The sequence below is a fragment of the Gossypium raimondii genome, chromosome 7, assembly GCF_025698545.1.
Source record: "Gossypium raimondii isolate GPD5lz chromosome 7, ASM2569854v1, whole genome shotgun sequence".
NCBI classification, from domain to species: domain Eukaryota; kingdom Viridiplantae; phylum Streptophyta; class Magnoliopsida; order Malvales; family Malvaceae; genus Gossypium; species Gossypium raimondii.
The window spans coordinates 27,034,492-27,057,469 of record NC_068571.1 but is presented as its reverse complement, the minus strand read 5'-3'; the positions used below and the strand labels follow the sequence as shown (position 1 = coordinate 27,057,469).

At 32.3% G+C, this 22,978-nt stretch overlaps 4 protein-coding genes across 6 annotated transcripts; 2 read left to right on the top strand and 2 right to left on the bottom strand.

The window, feature by feature from the left end:
- Nucleotides 1-2,438: 2,438 nt before the first annotated feature.
- LOC128042532 (uncharacterized) lies at nucleotides 2,439-14,723 on the bottom strand. Its single transcript, XM_052633898.1, has 7 exons — nucleotides 14,711-14,723; nucleotides 14,292-14,300; nucleotides 13,343-13,401; nucleotides 13,083-13,155; nucleotides 3,182-3,322; nucleotides 2,849-3,093; nucleotides 2,439-2,768 (listed from the first exon to the last, which is right to left on the bottom strand). The coding sequence occupies exons 1-7, from the start codon at nucleotides 14,721-14,723 to the stop codon at nucleotides 2,562-2,564; spliced, it is 747 nt and encodes a 248-aa protein (XP_052489858.1). The 3' UTR covers nucleotides 2,439-2,561.
- LOC105798079 (60S ribosomal protein L29-1) lies at nucleotides 8,016-8,503 on the top strand. Its single transcript, XM_012627979.2, has 2 exons — nucleotides 8,016-8,141; nucleotides 8,231-8,503. The coding sequence occupies exons 1-2, from the start codon at nucleotides 8,040-8,042 to the stop codon at nucleotides 8,312-8,314; spliced, it is 186 nt and encodes a 61-aa protein (XP_012483433.1). The 5' UTR covers nucleotides 8,016-8,039; the 3' UTR covers nucleotides 8,315-8,503.
- A 973-nt stretch (nucleotides 14,724-15,696) lies between the features above and the next one.
- Nucleotides 15,697-17,492, top strand: LOC105798069 (probable arabinose 5-phosphate isomerase). Its single transcript, XM_012627971.2, has 3 exons — nucleotides 15,697-16,463; nucleotides 16,831-17,054; nucleotides 17,166-17,492. Exons 1-3 carry the CDS (start codon nucleotides 15,810-15,812, stop codon nucleotides 17,320-17,322), a joined length of 1,035 nt encoding a protein of 344 aa, XP_012483425.1. The 5' UTR covers nucleotides 15,697-15,809; the 3' UTR covers nucleotides 17,323-17,492.
- A 305-nt stretch (nucleotides 17,493-17,797) lies between these two features.
- LOC105798060 (putative lysine-specific demethylase JMJ16) lies at nucleotides 17,798-22,483 on the bottom strand. Of its 3 annotated transcripts, none has more exons than XM_012627953.2 (8): nucleotides 22,309-22,483; nucleotides 21,689-21,992; nucleotides 21,492-21,569; nucleotides 20,969-21,340; nucleotides 20,674-20,889; nucleotides 20,358-20,516; nucleotides 19,414-19,782; nucleotides 17,798-19,008 (listed from the first exon to the last, which is right to left on the bottom strand). In XM_012627953.2, exons 2-8 carry the CDS (start codon nucleotides 21,983-21,985, stop codon nucleotides 18,136-18,138), a joined length of 2,364 nt encoding a protein of 787 aa, XP_012483407.1. In that variant the 5' UTR covers nucleotides 21,986-21,992; nucleotides 22,309-22,483; the 3' UTR covers nucleotides 17,798-18,135. The 3 variants fall into 3 exon arrangements, with proteins under 3 accessions (XP_012483407.1, XP_012483416.1, XP_052489233.1); XM_012627962.2 differs by having other exon boundaries at nucleotides 21,689-21,987; XM_052633273.1 differs by lacking the exon at nucleotides 22,309-22,483 and having other exon boundaries at nucleotides 21,492-21,580; nucleotides 21,689-21,825.
- Nucleotides 22,484-22,978: the final 495 nt, after the last annotated feature.

The window sequence follows — 22,978 nt, the reverse complement described above, 5'->3', positions numbered from 1 at the left end:
CTTATGCCGAAATTGGGTTTTAATTCCTCCTTGTTGGACAGTTTCTCAGTCCAATAATTAATCAAACATGTCCATCTTTTAGCACATATTTTACAGGGTCAATTAACACCTTTATGATCCAATTTTGCATGGTCCTGTCGAAATGAAGTGGATGTGTGATGTCCATGCATCATTTATGTTAATCACATCTTCCATGGTCCTTCTGCATAATGAAAATTCACATATTAATGTTTACCATGAAAATAATATTATATACAAAAAATCATGTAATTAAGCATAATTTCACATACTTTATAAATTCATGTCAAATATTAATAATTAAGTAAAATTTACTTATTTTAAAAACAACTCCTCAAGATGAACATATTTATTAATTTAAAAGGTGGTAAAATATATAGAATAACCCTATATAATTTCGAGTTTACAACTTGTTCAACCAAGATTCTTGTACCTCTCCTTATAAATAGATGGATTCAGTTAACCTAGCATCAGTTTTTGATACTCCGTTATTATGCCAAAAAATAGTGGAAATTTATTATCTAAGAATAAATTCTATTTTTTTAGGAGTTATGATAATTACCTATTTCTATTAAGAGAAATTATTTTCGTACTGAAAGTAATTACATTGTTTCTTTTTCTATGTTTGGTTCATGTTGTTTGAACCCACACTCGGCACAATTCAGGGTACGAGGATAGCAAAGAAGGTCATTCTGTTGAAAACCAAGACTAACTCGAATTTGTCTCGTACAAAGCACAGATAATTTTCAGTTAGAATTTATTACTATGAATATCACAAATTCACTGTATTTTGAAATTTTTTAATTTTACTTTTAACTAAAATCATTCTTTTAAGTTGTTTTTCCAACCGTGGGGCAGCTTTTGCATGAATTTGTAGGTATAAGAAATTCTGGCTATTGTTGAATTAAATAATGGGTGTTTTTAGATTTTCTTAAACCAATACTTAGAAAACTTTTATAACTTATTTTGAAAATTTTTAAGTTTAATTGAATTTTGAAAATTTTTTATAATTTTTTTAAAAAAAATTATAACTTTTGTACTTTGAAATTTTTTCTAAAATTTGACAAATTTTCTATTTTTTTAAGATATTATATAATCACTCCAGCAAAACAGGTCTTTAGCGGCGTTTTTTTTGCCCTATAAGTGTCGCTAAAACAATTTGCGGCGATTCTATAAGTGCCGCAAAAAATGCCACTATAGATAACGCCGCTAAATTTTGCTGTGTTTATGTAGAAAAATACCGCTATAGAACATGACATTTAGCGGCGCTTCTCACAAAAATGCCACTATAGAACATGACCTTTAGCGGCGTTTTTCCCACAAACGTTGCTAAAGAACATGCCTTTAGCGGCGCTTGTAGGAAAACGCCGCTAACTTTAGCAGATTTTACCAAACCATTTTAATTCATACAAAACCTAAATTTTTAACATAATTTCCTATAACATCAAATCCAACCAAAAACTTTAAATCTAAATGATATTATCACGAAAGAAATATGTATATGATCTAAATTAATAAACGAAATAACAAAATATATTATATTCAAAAGTTATATTGTTACGATATTCTCACAATAAGAAAACAAAAGTCTAAAATGGCGAATTCTACGACTGCTGAAACATTTTCGTCATATTCTGAAGCTGTAGCTGGAGTTCGTCATATTTTCTGTTTGCCTTTGCTTCCCTCGTTGCTACCTCCGCTTTAAGTTGTAGCTGGAGTTCATCATATTTTCTTTGAGTCTCTTCTTCTCTCAATGATGCTTCCACTTTAAGTTGAGCAATTTGCTCAACTGTGCTTGCTTGCATCTGAGTCATCTGGTCTTTTAACCTCTGAACTTCAACTTGAGTCTGATTCCCTAAAGGCTTATATTGTTGCGAGCTGAATCTAAAATATTGAGTTGGGTTAACAAAATATCTTTAAAATCGAACCCGACAATACCTTTCAAGACCAAAACTTTAATAATAATTCGGTTATCAATGTCGTCTAGATTAACAGAACTATCACTTGAAGCGATCGCTTCATACTCCGCCCTTTTATCCTTTAGTTTCTCCAAATAAATCAATCAAAGAGTTATAAACAAAATATATAATAAAAAATGCAACATAACTTGGCATTATTTTCATGACAAACGACGAATTAAACCATTATAATTAAACATGATAAATATTTAAAATAATTCAAATTTTATTAAGTAAATATATAATAATTTCTGCAGCTTCAGTAGCCATAAGAGATCCATCTTTTTTTCGATGTATAATGTCAAAAAGCTGAAGGCGTCCAACTTTTTTACCGGACGACAGTTCCTACAATATAGTAGGAAAAGTATTATTTAGTAGAAAGTACTTAATATTTGACACAATTAATAAATTTAAAATGCCTCGTCATCAGCTACACAAGCAAAACTTTTCGACCCAGCTATGTGCGTGAATTTTTGTTTTTGCCTATTGTAGTTCCAACTCGCTCACGATCCTACATTATGAAATTATTATTACGTATATGGTAAATACTATAAACCAAAATAATTATAAGAGTTTGGAAGTACGTTATACGTCTTCTTTCCTTAAATTCCAAAATCTAACTTCATCTTCCCATTGGTACCTCAGCATTCCTGACGGGATATTTCGCAATTTCTCTTTGAGGCTTATATTTTTCTTAAAATATTCTTTCTTTAAAGTACTTTTATGGTCTCTCCATTTCTTTCCTAATACCTTCTTAACATAATTATCCGAGACCTCTAAATCAAATCTCTCCTGCAAATAACACAAGTTTAGAGAGTAAATATAAATGAAAACTTAAACCAAAGTATCATAAATTACATTCATATTATTACCCTAATATTATTGAGAGCTTGATTTTTGTTACTATCAGGCATATGATGCCATGACTCGTAGTTGATAGGCAACAGATTGGCATTTCGTGCTATAATGCCCAAGTATCCTGCTAAAAGTCGAGCTTTTGATCCAATAGGCTGACCATGACTGTTTCTAGCTACTTTGACACGCTCGACAGAATTTAGCTCATATAAATATTTTAATAACGTAAGTCCTTGAGTTTTGCGCCTCCCACCACTTTTAGCTAAAACAATGGTATATGATAATATAAGAATTTGAAACAAAAATCAATAATAAAATTCAACATGTATGTAAATTAGAGTTAACATTACTTTGAATTTCTGCAGGTTCGTTTGCTATATTCGAAACATTCAAAGATCCAATAGCAGTTTGTTGTTCACTATTTGTTTCTTCCGAATTTGGAAGATTTTGAATAATACTTGGATATCGCAATCTTCTTTTAGGAATTTTATCTGTAATACACATAAGATAGTTGAAATATTAGTAACTAATTAGAACAATAATAGTACATATAAAATAGTTAAAATATTTAGCAAGATCAAGATTTAAATTATAATATTACATATAATTAAAAAAAATTTAAAATCTTACTACATCATGATTCGTAAATATCTTCATCCATATCCTGACAAACCCATTGAAATTGTGTACTAGTACTAGAGATAGTTTCATTAAAGTTTTATTCTGGAAAAGCAAATTTAATGATCTTTCGTCGATGTCATCTCTACTTCCATTACCCATGTCACACAAATCTCTAGGGGTGTTACGGAATACGTGTCAACCGTCATCAATTGGATCTTTCAAGTAAAAAACTTGTTTGACTTGAGAAAAAAATACATATAGCTCGTCTATCAATTATTGTCAAGTGTAAATTAATCGAGAGAAGTTCACCATTGTAAAACCAAATTAATCTTTTTTTAATTACGCGAGCAGTATTAACATCAACCCAATCACATAGAAATAAGACAACCTTCCGTTTGTCATAGTAATCCAACTCAACAATGCCCGTAAGAAGTTCGTAATACTCCACATTTCCCTCAACAGTATTACTGTCTCTAGCACTAGCATAACTTGTAATTGAAGAATTAACAACTATTTCACAATTTTGAGTCCTCAATCTTTCGCGAGATTTTATATGAAACCTAAATCCATTATTGAGGAAGGCAGTATATCTTTTTATTACTCCATTTGGACCTTAGGAAAGCCATTTAACTTCGTCATTGAAGTCCTTTCCACTCCAAACCTATTGAATCAAAAGTAAATTGATTAATTATAAATGTTATATGAAAACATTATTATTTGTCAATGAAAGCTTCAGTTGCATACCGTTTTCCTAACCATTCATCAAAAGATTCTCTAAATAACTTATGAATCTCTCGATGTTGTAATCTTCAGGAGTGTGAACGAGATCTCAAGACTTGTTTGTACTTACTATGTTAAAAAGTGGATTACTTGGTTAGAAGATAAACAAATTAAAAAGATAAATATTTATCAAATTCTAAAACTTACTTACTTAATGGTTCAATTGAATTGCGGTGAAAAAGAACATACCGATGTGCTTCTACCCAAGATCTATCATCTAAGTGTGCAATTTCAACTTTAGCGATTAGTTGTCCATAACTTCGAAATAGATAAGTTTCGGCTAACTTATGATTAGTGAGCCCAACATTTCTACTTAGTCTATTCAGTTTTGTTTCAACATCTTCTACATATCTAGAGCAGAAAGTCATACACTCCTCTGCCAAGTAACCTTCAACAATTGATTTTTCTGGATAACGCTTATTACGACAATAAGACTTCAATTTGCATAGGAACCTAAACACGATATACAACATTATCAAAAGTTGCAACTAAAGGTATATGCATGAATGAATGAAAACTTTAAATATAAATTAGCACCTCTATAGGATACATCCACCGATAAAAAATCGGTCCACCAAATTTTGCTTCATGAAGGAGATGGATTAGCAAGTACACCATAATAGTAAAGAACGAAGGTGGAAAGATCTTTTCCAAGTTACATAAAGTCAAGGCGGTTCGATCTTATACTTTCTCAAGTTCTTCAGCAATCAAAACTTTGTCACAAGTAGCTTTCATTATATTGGATAGTTCAATTATACAAGACGTAACCTTTTTTGACATACAACACCGTAAGGCAACTGGCAGTAAATCTTGCATTAAGATGTAATAATCATGTGATTTTAGGAAATATAGTCTTTGATATTTAAGAATCACACATCGAGATATATTTGATGTATACGCATTTGGGACCTTTATATCCTTCAACACCGCGTAGAACACTTCTTTTTCTTTCTTTGACATTGCAAAAATAGAAGGCGACAACCGAGATTTTTCATTCGGAAGTAATTGGGAATGAAGATCAAGCCAAATTCCCATGTTAACTAGATCAAGTCAACTCTGAAGATTTTCTTTCAATTTTCATCAACATTCAAAATTGTCTCGATGATGTTTTCGCAAACATTCTTTTCAATATGCATGATATCAAGATTGTGTCGCAAAATGTGATGCTGCCAATAAGGTAACTAAAAAAAATACTTCTTTTTTTTCCGCAAATCCGCCTCATTAAGATCATCCTTTTTATCAGATTCATCATCACTCTGCCAGTCAACATCGCCAACATACGCCTCCCTCAGTCTTCTCTTTGTTTGTGTGTTGGGTGGTTGATTCATCTTCCCATAACTAAAATTGATATCTTTTAACATAAACAATATTTCAGATCTAATGGTCTGCTTAGGAGCTTCTCTAAACTCTTTAGTACCATCAAATAGAGTCATCTGAAACCTAAATATATGATTTCCATCTAACCAACAATGATGCCCCATATAAGAGAACTTCCCATTATATAACCACTTCGAAACATGTTTGCGCCGTACAACAAGGACAATCATAACATCCTTTGGTACTCCAACCAGATAAATTGGCATAAGTCAGGAAAACATTAATAGTCCACAACAAAGCTGTATGTAAATAAAAGTTCTCCTTTCTCAAGACATCATATGTTTCAACACTCGCCCATAATTGTTTCAACTCTTCAATAAGTGGCTACATATAAATGTCAATATCATTTTCGAGACCTTTCTTTCCATGGATAATCATATATAATATAAAAGAAGATTTATTCATGCAAATGCACGGAGGCAAACTGTAAAGAACAAGCACTACAGGCCAAGTACTGTACGAAGTACTCATGATTTTAAAAGGATTAAATCCATCAGATGCTAGCCCAAGCTTCACATTCCGAAGATCGCTTGGAAAGCTTGAAAATTTACTGTTAAATGATTTCCAAGCTAAAGAATCCGCAGGATACCTTAATAATCCATCACCGGTTCGTTGATCATGATGCCACCTCATAGACTCGGCTGTCTTTGACGACGTGAAAAACCTTTGAAGCCTTGGTATTAGTGGAAAATACCGCAAAATTTTTACTGGCTTCTTTCTTGACTGTGCCTCACCTTCATCCTCATTCACATCTTCTGCATTCCTATTCATCCAACGAGATTTACCGCAAACATGACAAGACTGTTGATTTTTTCGATCACCTCAATACAACATGCAGTCATTTGGGAAATTATGAATTCTGTCATACCCAATTCCTAAATCTTTTATCAGTTTCTTCATATCTTTGCATGAATGAAGGATTTTTGCAAACGAAAACATCTCTCAAAAACTCTAACAGCGGTGTAAAAGAGTTTCCGGTCCACTCTCCCAAACATTTTAAGTGAAAAAAGACAAATGCAGAAAGACAATTTTGAAAATTTTGGTCCCTCATAAAGTTGTTCATTCATTTCATTAAGTAACTTGTAGAACTTCACCGTTTCTCCATTTGGCTCTTCATCAGGTGCACTTCTTCCCATTTCGGTAAAAGCATTTCCACCAATATCACAATCATCGGATGCAATAATTTCAGGTGCATGACTGTGCATATTAAATGCATCCCACAAAATACCTTCCATATCATCTTCTCTAATAAACTGATGGTAAGCATTATGAGGATAAGCCGGATTAATCGTTGAAGAGGTACTACGAGGTGTACACTCTATAGTAAATCCATTTTTTATACCCCGAATAAAGCCATCAACAATTAGATGTTCGTAGACAACTTCACGAAAATGCCAATTGATGTTGTCACACTTCTTTCATGGGCAAAGAATCATATTCTCTTGGCTTGCATTTTGAAATGAAAAATTTAGAAAAGTTTGTACTCCATTTCGATAGTTGTTGCTTACCTTTGACAAATCCGTCAAAATCTTATCCATTTTGTAGTTTTTAAAGTCTAAAGTTGACAATAAATTACGATTACTTAAGTATTCTAAATAGATTTAAATCATGTCATTGTACTAAAATAGGTAATATATATCAAGTATCTAATTATTTAAAAGATATATATTAGTGACAACATTTTGGGTTTATATAAGTATAATTAGGAGTAGAAAAACAATAGTGTCACCCTAACTTTTGTGATTTTTATATATTTTGATCCAATGTTTTATGTAAGTTATGATATGATATATATTTTTTATATTCTTTAAATGTTAGAAATAGCCTTTTTTTCATATTCTTTAAATGTTTATGTAAGTTTTGATAATCATAAAACTTAAGAGTATGTTTGGTTGGGTGTAATGGCATAGCCATTACATTCCTATTACGTGGGCCCCACCTATTCATATGTTTGGTTGGGTGTAATGCATTATTACGGGCTTATTACATTACGTATGTATTCCTGCTTAATGACCAATTTCTATTCCTTGCCCAAAGTTCAGTTTAGCTTCCGTTTAGCCCTCTCCCGATTTCCATGCCCTGTTTTACCCTCTCATTTTCCCAAGCCGAAAGCCACCTCCAGAACTCTCCCTCTCAACAACAAACAGAAGCTGCCAGCAAAGTCACCTCCACCGCTCCCGTTTCACTTTCATTTTACAGGATCAGTGAGTAGGGCTTCAAATTTTCTCCAAAAAAAAAGGGCAAAACTATTCTTTTCCTGTCCTCCCCCAAAAGCCCTAGTCAAAACCGCATGTTCTTCTTAGCTTTAAGTTTTTTCTTCTAACTTCCATCGGTTTTCTTTCAAAGAACCGATCATTTGTTTATAGATCAATTTAACATTGTTTGTTCATTTTGTTGGTGTTTTTGGATTTGAATTCGGGGTGAACAGAAATGGCGAAGTCAAAGAACTACACTGCCCACAACCAATCTTACAAGGCTCACAAGAATGGCATCAAGAAACCCAAGAGGCACCGCCACACTTCCACCAAAGGGGTATCTTTTTTAAATCTTCTAATCGAATTTTCAGTTAGTCTTCATTTAAAAATAAATAAAAACAATTTTTTCCTTGTGGACATTTATAGATGGATCCCAAGTTCTTGAGGAACCAGAGGTATGCAAGGAAGCACAACAAGAAGAGCGGTGAGTCTGCCACTAAAGAAGAGTAAATTTTTAATGGCAAAAGATCTAGCTTTGATTAGTGTTTTCTAATTGTTGTTTTTCCCCCCGGTGGAATTGAGTGTTCGTTTACTATAATCACCTTAGTTGAAATGTTATTTTGGGATTGTTGAATCTCATTTTCAAAAGAGATTTGAAGCTGTGAGCTTATTAATATTAAGAACATGTTTTGAGCTTAATTTTCTTTTTCTTTTCTCTTTTCTTAATATGTTTAAGTATTAGTTAATTAATTTTTGAGCTGTGGTTGATGATGATACATGGTTTGAGAGATGGTTTTATCATTTTTATTTTTTTAAAATTTGAGAGGTTCATGGTTTGATGCTTCGTATTGGGGTTTGTTAAGTTATGTGATGATTCATTTTTCTTGAATTACTTGTATCTACATTTTCAGACAAGGGTAACTCTTAGAATACCTGAAAAAACTTAAAAAAAAATATTTGAAAATACTCAGTCTCACATGTGTATCAGATGTGCATCGATGTCCAGCTAACATAGTCATTAAGCATTCTTATCTAAGTAAAGTATTTGGAAATGAAGACAAGAATTGTTGATGATTCTGTCTCAAGATTGGGTTTTTAGTGGTAAGGTTTAGGGTAGGCCATGAATCAGGACAGTTCAATGCTCATGGATTCTATAGCTTATTTTGAGAGTAGTCAGAGTTTCATGTTTTTGGCAAAATGAATCAGAATTATTAATCTCATTTATGACTTACTTACTTTCAAGAGTTCGCTTATGTTTCAGTCCTTAGGCAGAATTTGTATGTAGGAACTATTTGTGGGTTGACTTGCCACCTTGATAAGGATCTCTATTGTGGGACTTGGGTGTAGCTAAATGTTTCTAATGGCAGGAAGATGTGTATGAAGAACATGGGTTTAGGTAGTTGTTCTGGTTGCTTAGGGTGTTGTATATTATGAGTTTTGCTATGATTCAACTGATTCCTTGGTGGTAGATTTTGGTCAGGGGATTTTGAAGTTCGGATTGTGGTTTTATCTGTCGATCTCGAACGAGGATCTTTAGCTAATTGTTCCGAATGCTGAGAATAATCTATTGCAGTAGTCTCTCTCTGTAGAGAAATTAGGTTCAGGCAACTACTTGGGGTTGGGGGAGAATATGAAAAGGGGTTGCTCTATCTCTGATTTCCCCATTCGCTGATCTTAAATGAGAACGGTTGTAGAGAAGATGGATTTAGGGGGTACTTGTTCTATTTCGGACTGTGCCTTCCATTCTATGATAAGGGAGCGGAACGGATCATCTTATCCATTCTCATTTTCTTCGTTGTTTCACCTATTTTTTCCCGTTTCCATAGCAGGTTTGGTGGGTCATATATGGTCCCCATTCTTTGAATGTACTTGTGCTGTTAATCTCGAGTTGGAGACAATTTCCAGAGAGTAAAAATTACATTAGAATGAAAGCAACATTTAAGGTCTTTGTTATGGTAAATGCCCAAATAAGGTGCTAACCTTTTAGAGGGGTTGCTAAGGACCAAATCTTTCAAAATATTCAATTGTTCTTTATAAAAAAAATGCTTGTGTCAAAATTTGATGATGTAGCAAGGTGTGATTAAAAACTAATAGGGGAAACAAACATAAATTAAAAGAAATTTTTTTTGTTAATAAATACAGCAATTCCTTTTTCAAAATTAAACTTACAATCTAACTCTTTTACTCAAGAAATTTCATTTACTCATGTTTTGATTGAACTCTTTCCACCAACAAAACAAAATTGAAATCTTGACACAAATTTGTCAAAATTGAAAGAAAATTGTGCTATTTTGAGAAGGTATTTGAGCATTTTATTTTACTTTGTTTGTGTATTTGAATATAAGAATATTTAATACTAAGAATTTTATTAAATTATATTTAATAATTATTATTTTAAATTATATTTTATAGTATTATATATTATGATTTTAGTAAATTCATATAAGAATATTTAATACTAAGAATTTTATTAAATTATATATTTTTGTTAAATTATATTTAATAATAATTATTTTAAATTATATTTTATAGTATTATATATTATGATTTTAGTAAATTCATATAAGAATATTTAATAGTAAGAATTTTATTAAATTATATATTTTGTTAAATCATATTTAATAATTATTATTTTAAATTATATTTTATAGTATTATATATTATGATTTTAGTAAATTCATATATTTTATTAAATTATATATTTTATTAAATTATATTTAATAATAATTATGTTAAAATATGATTAAATTATTTATTATTTATATTAATAATCTTATTAAAATTTAATAACAATAACAATAATCATCTACCTAAAAAAAATTATGCTAATGGTATACTAGTCATTTTAGTTTTGTTTTTCTTATGCTATTACACATCTATTCCATTCAACCAAACACAAGAATACCATTACGCCTCCATGCCATTCCATTCAACCAAACAAAAGAATTACCTATTACGTCTCTATTCCATTACGCATCTATTCCATTACACCTCTATTCCATTACAACGAACCAAACGTGCCCTAAATGTTTATGTAAGTTATGATTATCATCTTTAAATATTGACTCTTTTAATTATACTCTTTTAATTTTAAAATTTTTGTTTTTTATCACCTTATGTTTACTATACTAAACATTAAAATCGATCAATTTAAATTTAGAATTTAAAACAAAAATATTAAAATTAAAATTGTGTTACAAATTTTATCAAAAGATAAATAAATTTTAAATATATAGATAAACAATATTTATCTTTATGATAATTAAATATATTTATTTTTATGATAATAATTATGAAAAATATTAAAATAATTTGAACATTAAGATAAATATTATTTTCCTTTAAAAATTTATTTTAATTAAATAATATTTATTTCTATGATAAATGTTATATTATGTTTTATTTTGAAATTTAAATTTTAAACTATATACTTTTAATGATAAATAAAAATATTATTTAAATTAAATTTTCTATGAAAATTTTAACTTTAAAACTAAATATAAAAATTAATGAATTTAAATTTAGAATTTAAAATAATAAATTAATAACACAATTAAAATACAAAAGTTAGAACTCAAGTTATTTTAAATTTTAAAATAAAATAAAATTTAAAATCAAAACTAAAATAAATAATAAAATTGGATTAAATATAAAGATATCAATAAAATAAGATATTATAATCAAGTTACTTAAATGAAATAAGGACTTAAATCATAACCATGTAAAATATAAGATTTGAATATCCATTCCCATGTGAAATATCGATTATTTAAATTGATTGTTCTGTTTTTTTCATTAAAGATATTAAAGATTTGTTATTTCTTTTGTTTACTCCTTTTCATTTCGTTTATTTTGTCAATACTAAAATTAACCATATAAAAATATTTAAATTGATTGTTTTGTTTTATTTGGACCATTCATTTATTTACGTCGTAATTTGAAATGATAAGTGATAAGTGCAAAACAAATTATAGTGTTTCTGAAATATATATATAAAAAATTAAATAAATAATAGCCTGTAATAAGGGAAAGAATTAAATTCATGGACAAAAAAAAGGATCATCTATACAGAGATGAGCTAAGCAATATCCTTTTTATAATTTACAAGTACAAAATAATAGACTGTAGATGACATAGAGAGGGACTAAGTAAAGACTCTTCTGAAAATGTAAAACTAAAACCATGGTTTTATTTAATACCAAATTTTAATAAATAAAAACTAAACTAACCTTCTAAAACATATTACCGAATAAAAGATTTTACTTAAAATCAAAACTCAATAAATCAAATTAATTTAATCTTCTCAAAACATATAACTTGAATAAACGGTTTTACTTAATATCGAAACTCAATGAGTTGAACTAAAATAGCCTTTTAAAAACACATAATTGAATAAACGGTTCTACTTAATATCAAAATTCAATAAATTGAACTAAATTAACTTTTTAAAACGCATAATTGAACAAGCGGTTTTACTTTGTATAACAGAATAAATGGTGCCACTTAATATCAAAACTCAATAAATAGAACTAAATTAACCTTTTAAAATTCATAATTAAATAAACGATTTTACTTGATAATTAATCGAACTAAACTAACCAAGTTTATTCAATTACACCTTGGTATTAGTGCAACTAATGCTAAACCCTGATTATTGAGTTAAATTAATCATTAAAATGTAAGAATTAATTTGAATGTCACAAAATATGTACAGTAATAAACTTGAACATTTATAGATTGAAATGGAAACAAAAAAACCCTTTCAAATTGATTGCAAAAAAGGAATGAATATTCAACCAAACTTTCCTAATAATAAACACCATGGAACATTATGAAACCTAAACCGATTTAATATCTAAGGAGCAAAAAGAGATCACATAAATACTCCACGAGCATACAGGTTAAACAAATAAAACCCCCACTATAAGTTTACTTGAAATGGTACCCAAAACATTCACGCAAACAGTTTGCAAGTATAGGACAATGAAGGCTTTAAATATAGGACAATGAAGGCTTTAACAGTTTGCAAGTAGCTTATCCAGAGGAAGACAATAGCATGCTCAATGTAAATGCTGTCACTCATCTTCAATTTCATGAAATGGCAAAGCATGCAAAAAGGTTTACAACTAAACAACCTATTGAAATTCAACTCCATTCTCAAAGTATCTACCAGATAAAATGTGGGGTATTTAGCATATCACAATATTTCCAAGCATCAAATATCAAGCAAAGAGAAAGCAGCAGTTTTAAAAATAAAGGTGAAATTCACTACTATTACCTTTACACACTTTGGCCTGCTTAATTCGGTCTGACCCAAAAAGAGAAAGAAATAGAAATTTGGAGCTCAGTAACTGCCCTGCAAAATCGTGCTCTATATCAAGAACTTGTTGATGTAATCACATAACATAACTATATGTAGCTATTTTAATCACATAAGAAACTAAATAAGTGAACTGAAAACCAGTAACACCAAAGCTGTCACCACATATGCTTGTTCCATAAGATAAACCAAAATCAAACATATGATCTTATTCGTACCTGGAAGACAAGAGGTTTATTCAAATCAACGGTGAATTTGTGTGCAACAATCTTCGCAACTGCATTAAAGAAAAAATATGTTTAGCAAAGGATTAATAAATTACTAATTTTTTTTAAAGAATAACAAAAAGAGTGAGGATGACACAATATACTTAACACAATAACACAATGTACTTAGCATCATAAAGCTACCCTAATCCCTAATTCTGAATCCAGAACCAGTACAAAATGTACCATCATCTCCCTACTCATCTCTTCCACTACTCTTTTACGTCTCTAATCAGTGTAATTAGTGTTCAAAATTATGAGAAATTTTTAGCTCCTTAATATCTTTGGTCGAATGAGTAAACTGACATGTCTATCATAGCCAGCTATGACCAAATAAAGCTCTCAAATACAAATAAGTGCACCAATGAAACAATTAAAGTTACAAATTTATCATCATATAGGCTTAATAAACATAAAACATCAAAACTGCTCCAATCCAATGAAAAAAAGAAACACATGAATGTAATTAAATCTCTCATTTTCATGCTTGTATTCCATAAAACTAAAGCAATCCCTATACTCTTCAACCAAATTTATATCTAAGAAAAGACTATCAGTAGGATCGTTCCAATAAGCAGTAGCAAACCCACAGTTTTTCTTAATGTGAAATCGAAACAAAAAAGTTCAATTAAAAAATTAATAAAAAGAGGCAAGATATTTAGGACAGACAATATCCAAAATCCAAAATCCAAAATCGTTCCAATAAGCAGTAGCAAACCCATCAATCTTAATGGCATGTAATTTATTAATCTAAATGCAAAACCTGAATTCCAGGTCAGTTAATGAATAAAGCACATTTGAACTACCCAAATTAAAATTTCTAAAATTTTAACACGATTGAAAACTAAAGGAAGTAAATTTTAACAAACCCAAACAAAAAAACATGAAAAACCTCACATACTTGCTAAGACTCACGGAGGCTGGCGACTGAGTTCGTTGTTGGGTAAAGTGGCTAGGCGTCGGGAAACTGGGTAAACGGTTGCTCGGTTACAGCCTCTGAGGAAAGGGGGCACAATAGGTGTTTAGGGTTTCGAGAATTCAAAGAACTGAGAGGATTTTCTGGTATAAAATAGAAGAACAAATTTTTTTTTATTTTAGTCAAGCAAAGAACCGGCTGAGAAAGAAAAGGGGATCGGGGGAGATGATATCAACGGCTTGTATCAAATAAAAGGGAATTGGGAAAAATGGCACCGTTTGCGGAAGAAAAGGGAATTGGGAAAAACGGCATCGTTTGCGAAAGAAAAGGGAATCAGTTTGTATCAAAGAATAAAAACGGGGCCGTTTCAATCAAAATTAAAAAATTGGCGGCCATTACCTTACCTTTTGCGGCCATTATAGGAAAAGCGCCGCTATTGTCTTACCTTTTGCCGCGTTTATAATAAAAACGCCACTAATAATATATATTTGCAGCATTCAATCCAAACGTCACTAAAAACACTGCTAAAAGCTTAATTTGCTGAAATTTTGTTTAAAGATTTTTATTTTATTTTATTTTTAGGTTTCCTTTTTTATTTTGAATGTTTTATTTTTTATAATTTTAAAATTTTGTATTAATTCTTTAATTTTTTCAGAAAATACTTTATTGAAATTTTTATAAAGGTTAAATTATTAACCAACATAAGATGTAAGAAAATATAATGTCAAATCGGCAAAAATCAACCACATATACTGTCATGGGGACGAAAACTAAAGTCAACATCAGCTAATTATCTCAAGATTTAATGGTGTCATCGTGAATAACAAAGGCCATTAGTAAAAAAACAAATTTGATGAATTTCAGAAATGGTTTAGTGCAATAAAAATTATAAAAACGTGTTTTATATAATTATCTTTTATATAATTTATTTATGTTATACAATTATAATAAAATAATTTGATTCGAAGTTGGATCAAGAATTTGATTTGATAAACTTTCTACATATATTTCTAAATATCCCTTTCTAGGGGACGACACTCTAGACATTCCATTTTTACTATTTTCTTCTTCTTTACTTCATCAAAACAGCTTGTCCTTCTTTCTTTATTTTTATTGATATTGTGTATCAACCATTTATATATTTTTCTTGAAATAATAGTTTAATTATAATAAAAATATATTGATTGGGTTTTAATTCACTATAATGTCTTCTTTTTTCGATTTAAAAGTTTAATGAAATGTATGTAGAAGTAAGTATTATGTAAAAGATATATTTGCCTAAAGAATGTAGAGATCAACCAATTTAGCAATGCCTGCCGACACACATATTGAGAGGAGTCCAAAAGTAGACTATCTATTCTTTACCGACAAAAATAATGAAGGGCCAAATCAACCCAAAAATAAAGGCCCCAATATAGGCCAATAATAATACCATTCCACCACTCTCTCTTCTTCATTTATTTGCAAATAATACCATCGGATCGGATCTGAAACAAATCAACAATGGGATCGCTTCCTCCGTCACTAGACCTCCCATCGCCGCCGCCCAAAAATCCCCAACATGAGCGAGTTTCCGAAACTACCCTTTTCAACCTCTTCAAAGCCCAACAAGGCCACCTCAATTACTTCTTCCAGAACCTCGATTTGTCCCAAGCATTGTCTTTCACTGAAACCCTCCTTAATTCTCGGGGCACCATTTTCTTCTCTGGTGTCGGAAAATCCGGATTCGTCGCCAACAAGATCTCCCAGACCTTAGTTTCTCTCGGCATCCGCTCCGCTTTCCTCTCCCCTCTCGACGCCCTCCACGGCGACATTGGCGCGCTCTCCGCCGCCGACATCCTCGTCCTCTTTTCGAAATCCGGCTCCACTGAAGAACTCCTACGTCTCATCCCCTGTGCTAGAGCCAAGGGGGTTTATCTCATTTCGGTCACCTCCGTCCCCAAAAATGCCTTGGCAAACGCTTGCGATATGAACGTGCATCTTCCGTTGGAGAGGGAATTGTGTCCGTTTGATTTGGCGCCGGTTACTTCGACAGCGATCCAGATGGTTTTCGGAGATACGGTGGCAATAGCGCTTATGGGAGCTAGGAACTTGACTAAGGATCAATATGCGGCCAATCATCCTGCTGGTCGGATTGGGAAAAGCCTTATTTTTAAGGTTTGTTTGATTAATTGCTGACTTTCTGATCAATGTCTTCATAAAATTTAACTGCTTTTGTTTATGAGATGCTGGATCATTAGTGGGTTTTCGCTGATTTTTTTTTCTTTTAAGTTGGCTGCCCATAATTGTTTGAGATCTGGGTTTTAATTGAAAGATCCAAAGCCGGTTCTGTATGTTTGCTGTTGAATGATCGATATAAGAAACAGTAGACATAAGTTTGATGGATTTAAGAGAACTATCTTCACGTTCATGTCATTTGCAATTAAATCGAGATTTGAAGCTGAAATTTTTTTTCTATTTCAGTTAGTTTTGTTTTCAAATTTATTGGACTTGTAGACTGATGGATTGGTGCTTTCATATGTAGGTAAAAGATGTAATGAAGAAGCAAGATGAGCTTCCAGTTTGCAAGGAAGGAGATTTGATAATGGATCAGCTGGTGGAGCTTACTAGGAAAGGATGTGGGTGCTTGCTGGTTATAGATGAGGAATATCACTTGCTTGGCACATTTACAGATGGTGATTTGCGGCGTACGCTTAAGGCTAGCGGAGAAGCCATATTCAAGCTCACAGTCGGTGAAATGTGCAACAGGTAAACCAAATGGCGAATGCCCATAACTATTGTAGTAACTTGTTGAGTTTCTTTCTGATGTTTTCAATCAAAGTGACTTAAAACCCTCATTTGTTTGTATCACTGTATCAGGAAACCAAGAACCATTGGTCCGGATGCGATGGCAGTGGAAGCCATGCAAAAGATGGAATCACCACCATCTGCTGTACAATTTCTGCCTGTAATTGATCGTCAAAATACCTTGATCGGTATTGTCACATTGCATGGATTAGTTTCAGCTGGTCTTTGAAATATACGGTCTTGTATGGTTTTGAATGTTGATACCCTGACATAATTCTTTTGTAAGTTTGGAGTAGAATTTAAATTCAACCTGATGATAGCTTCTTATGTATACAAGATATTTGAATATTATTTATCAATTCATTAATTCAATGTGATTTATTTATTTTGGACGTCAAAGAGGAATTTCTCGCTTGCTTACTGCTCGGTTATCAGAATCCACCCTTATTCTACTATAAGCTGGCATTTGTAATCTATGGTTTCGGTTACCTTCTCGATGGGCTTTTATGGATTTGGACAATGAAGCCTTGACCCAAGTTTGATATGGGTCTGAGAGAGCATTCTAAATCTTGTTACACAGTAAGAAGATGCTTCTGTTGAAGATTACAGGTACACTGCCATGGAAAAAGGGAAGAGAAAATTTTGCAAAAATAGCAAAAGAGCTTAAACTGACTAGACCTTCAAAAAGAAAAGATGGGTACAGATTACCAAAATTTTCTACCATCTGAAGTATATTATTTGAACTCCTTCAAAAAACAATGTCGATAATCTGACTTCCATGTCCTAAAGACTGCAAATCTGACTTACAGTACATGTTTCCCCTTCGTTTTCATTGAATAACAGGTAAAAGTTCTAGAGCAGCAAGATAGGCAACACAGCAAGCAAATAACAGAAAAGGTGAAAAGGCTCTATATCATTTCCTATGACGACTTTGAACTAATGTTGCTCTACGATGTACATTTGAATAGCTGATATATATACCCATGTAGATACTTCAACCATTGTTTTCGAGGCCTACACTAGTTGTAGAGTCAGTTCAGATTTACTTCTTTTTTCGTTTCTTGGAAGCTGGATGGCTCATAGGTAGTCCTTCGGAAGTAGATTTAAAATGTTTCGCTGTACCATGCTCACTGGAATTATCTTTTAGAAGCTCAGATAATGTGACTTTTCTTTTAGGAGGCCTCCTTCGTTGAGATAATGTCACTTCTCTTTCACTTGCAGGCTGACTAGGTGAAGGCCTTGAACTTAAGGTAGATAAGACGCATCCTTTTCCTCCATCATCAAGGTCAAGGTCTGTTGTGTCATCCGATTCTGAGGAAGTTGATGATAAATCTTCTGGCATCACCTCTCTAAGTAACAAGGAAGTATCATCTTGAGTCATCCTTGGAAGGGAAGGAGTTGATACCATCTCCTCTTTTGATTTTCGTTCATGCAGGCACTGTAATTGCTGTATACGGGCCTTTATTTCTGCCTTGATGGAAGAAACAGCACTCAAACCATTGCCATATGACGTTACTGCATCTTGGAGCTTGTGCGCTTTTTTTCCTTCATCTTCTCTGAATGATTTTTCCTTGGGAGTGTAGTGGCGAAGACCCAAATTCAGGTCCTCTCTAGCCCATGCATGCACCGCACTCAATGTTCCTTCCACTGCTTCAACAAGCATATTTAATTCGTTGATTTCGTACTTGTAGAGGAAAATCTTTTCTGTCCATGTGCAAGAACAAAGCCGCTTTGCATGATTTAAACACAAATATCTATCAGAAGAACATGAACAGTGCACTGCTGAGAGGTGCAAATCAAAGTAACATATGCTACATTCCCTTTTGCTAGTAGAATTGAAGTTTTTGTCCTTCCTCTTTGTCTGAAAGGTGCTACAGAGGTATTCCCTTCTCATACCTTCCTGCTTGACACGTGACTGCAAGCACCCATGCGAGAAATAAAGGCCAAAACATAGAGGAAAAAACTCAAATATATAAGCTTAATTTCTTCATTCAATAATAAAATGACAATAATATCTAAACATTCTAAAATTGAACAGAAATGCACACACAATGAGTGCAGAACCCAATCCCTGCTCTCTTTATAGTAAGTGTTCTCTTCTTCTTTCCTGAAGGGGAGGAGTGGGGGAATGGAGTATAGCATGAATAATAAATGTTACAAACCCGACCCCTGATCTCTTTAGAGGAAGAGTTCTCTTCTTTTCTTGAGGGATGGGGTGGCGGAATGGAATACATGAATAATAAATGTTACAATAATAAAATCACGGAAATTCAAGCACATAGACTAAAATCCAGACTACAGAGGATGATCAGAAGTGTACCTTGAGTGTTTCAGTTAAGATCCCATTCTTTCCACAGTAACCTTTCCACCTTAAATTGTCAATAGTATTCTTCTTTAACAGAATGAGTTCCCATTGTGCCTTCACTGCTTCTCTTGCTGCTCCAATCAACAATTTATCAAAGGAAATTGATGTTTTCCTTCCATGTGATTGATAGAGTGCTACAGCATTCTGCCCATGAGGTAACCAATCAAGAGGAGCAAAAGTAACTGCCTCAGCAACATTAAACCCACAATCAAATGTTGAATGATAGGCTCCTGGGAAAACCAGGACAAACTCCCTAGGATATTGGATAATGCGGTAGACAGGTACACCCTTGGACTTGAACACGAACGGAGAAAGTCTTGTTATCTGCATGGGTACTTTTAGCATTAGGACATAAACAAACTCCACAAATAGTTTCATCATTAGCTTCCTGTAACATCCTAGTTTCTAAAATTAAAAACGGTGACATTAAGGAGATGATAAATGATTCATCTGCCAAGGACCCAAATGGTGTTAAAATAAAAATAGCACTCTAGCAAATAAAAATATAGTGCCAGTTTGCCATTGAAATTGTTTAAACAAAGCTCAGAATCATTCACACACAGAACACTTACATCAAGCTCTTTTCTCTTTGCATAAGGTTACGTTCACTATGTCATGTCCTAGAACTAAGAGAATTCCCAGAATCACAAGGTAATCAATTCCAACTAATACTTGCAGATGCACAGATGAGTCATCATAGAGGTATTAAAGCATTCTAGATTAAAAGCTATGCTAAAACTTATATTTCTGTTAAAATACAATTTGCATAGTTGGAATATGTTAGGAGTCAATACAATTTCACACATCAAAGAAAAAATGAGTAGGAAATCACAGCATGATTCTCCACATGCTTATTTTATGCCCCTTGAACAAAGAAAAATAAAACTTTTATTACTCACCACTCCATGAAGCTTAGACGGTTTGCCTAGCAAATCTGGAAAGTACTTCTTCATAAGAGTCTCAAACTTGAAGGAATATCTCTCAGGGACACCATACCAAATTTTTGGAGAACCCACATGCAAGTAACTTATTGAGTATAAATGGTGTTCTTCAATCTTCTGCTTGAGAAAATGATTAAATAAGCCAAAACAAACATGAAAAGCTATATCCAAAAACACAACGTTGTGATTGTTATTTTCATAAGATGGACATACTCATAGTAAACCATATTGAAATTTAGCAGGACTAAAATGCAATCAATAAAGTAATCCTTACCCAGTAAAGTGATGAAAAGCACATTCCTATACGTAGATGAGGCACTGACACACTAGAATTCTTATCACTTTCAAAAGAAAGAAGAGAACCAGGAAGCTTAGGTGCATTATTTAAGTTCCAGCTTGACCGAATGTATTTATTACATGATTCTCCAGTATTTGATGCCATTGGAAACCCACTGCCAAATGTTGCAGTATCTAAATCACCATATAGCACCTATAAAATATGTTATTAGGAGCAGAAGCAAATATAGAGGCGAAGAAAACAATGGGAAAATAACATGATTCTACGATACCTCTAATTTTCCAGAGGGATTTTCAACAATCTTTCTATATTCACCCTCAATGCTCTCTACTGACAGCTCCTCCCGTTTGCAATTAACATGACCCACATCCTTGGAGAAGAAATAGTGCTGAATGAAATCATCTGCATGTTTTTTAAATCTTTTTAGAGTGAATTCTAGACCGGGTTCCTTGCCCATTTCAGACTGAGCTGGAGACCTGTCAAACTGTTGAATCTCGGCAACAAATTTAGAATATTCCCATATGCTCTTTTCTTTGATTAGGCATGGAGGTTGCCATGAAGGAGGAGGAATAATACGACAAAGTCCATATGGCTCAGCTTTAAGACGTATGCTCTCAATGTACTTTAGTGTGTCACAGAATTCCTGTAAATCATATTTAAGCTCTTTGAATATTTGGAACTCTTCCCAGCCAAAAGGTTAACATTAACAAACTTGGAACAAACAAGGTGAAGCAGAAATATCAAAATGCAAAAAAGTAATTAAAAAATTATATTTCAATGAGATAAAAAAAGACCTCTTCAGATGGTCGAAAAACAGGTGCCTCTTCAAGGACATCTCCTTTTGTATCTCCAAGACACTGCCTTGACGTTGTCTGTGTCATGGCTTCAATAATTGGTCATTTTGAACCAAATCATGAGGTAAGAAGCTTGTAGAACAAATCATATGGATCCTAAGACCTTAGTCTAGTTTAGGAAAGGAGATAAATATGACCTTAAAAGGTTGTGCAGACTGATATTCCTTTGTAATTTGATCGGTCTTGTCATTAAGTATCCACGGTCTATTCCCAATAGACTTCTTTAACTTTTCGACATCAAAAACATTAGATGAGGTCTCTACCTGCACATTATTTTGTGTGGAGAAATCCTCCGCGGTTTTGAAGCTCATGTTTTCTTCTTGATGTTCAACCTTCTTCAAAAAGAATGATGAAAGATACGCAAAACCTGGTGGGGCTGAAACTCTTGCTGTGCTATCAGTTTCGTTAGGAGTTTTCCTGTGCTCTGCCCCCATCTCTAAACTAGGAAACAGAAGAGGAAAATAACTACAACATTGACTGATTAAAACCTCAAGGAATACATATCGAAACTTCACTTCACTCAGGCTAGCACTATCTTTGCGCCCTGTAACTAGAGTGCGCATCTTACACACTCGACAACACCGAATTTACACTTTATGTTGGATCATTACACAGTTAACAAAGACTCAAGTGATGTTGTATAAGAAGCTACTTTAAACCTAGTCAAGTTTCCGCAGATCTCATATATCTAAAAAAATACAACCAAAATCATGAAAGAACACCAAGAAAACAAGGATATAAAAGGTTCAGCACATACCCTCAGAGGAAAAGAGCGAGCGGGAATAACCCCAGATGTCAAATGCAATTGAAATTCAAATCGGAACCAACGGATTTGAAGAAACCTCGAAGAACTAAGTCAACCCATTAGAGAAAATTCGAAGTGTAAAAGAGGAAATTATTGGAAAACTAGGATTTGATTTTCTAATGTCATCGTCGGTTTCTGACGGTGTTTAAAATGAGAACGGAACTGCAAGAGACGGATGAGGAAATTCCCACTATACCCTCTTTTATTTTATTTGGCTTAAATGTAAAAAGCCCTCAAATTATTTTTAAAAAAAAACAATTAAGCTTCTCTTTTTTCTTTTGCACTCAATCCAGCATTTAAACTTTCAAAATATATTAAAAAGACTTTCAAAATTTTCCAAAAAAATAATTAAGTCCCTGTTTTTTTCACTCAATTGGGTACTTGAACTTTCAAAATGTAACGAAAAGACCCTTAAAATTTTTCAAAAAAGCAATTAAGCCCTTACTCTTATTAAAATTATAAATAATTATAAATAATAATAAATAATAAATTTTATTAAATTATTAAATTTTAATAAAAATTATTAAAATTTGAATTTTTATAAAAATCGTACAAATAAAAAATTGTAAAATTTTATAAAATCATAAAATAAATTAAAATCCTAATTTTTTTCAATAAAAAT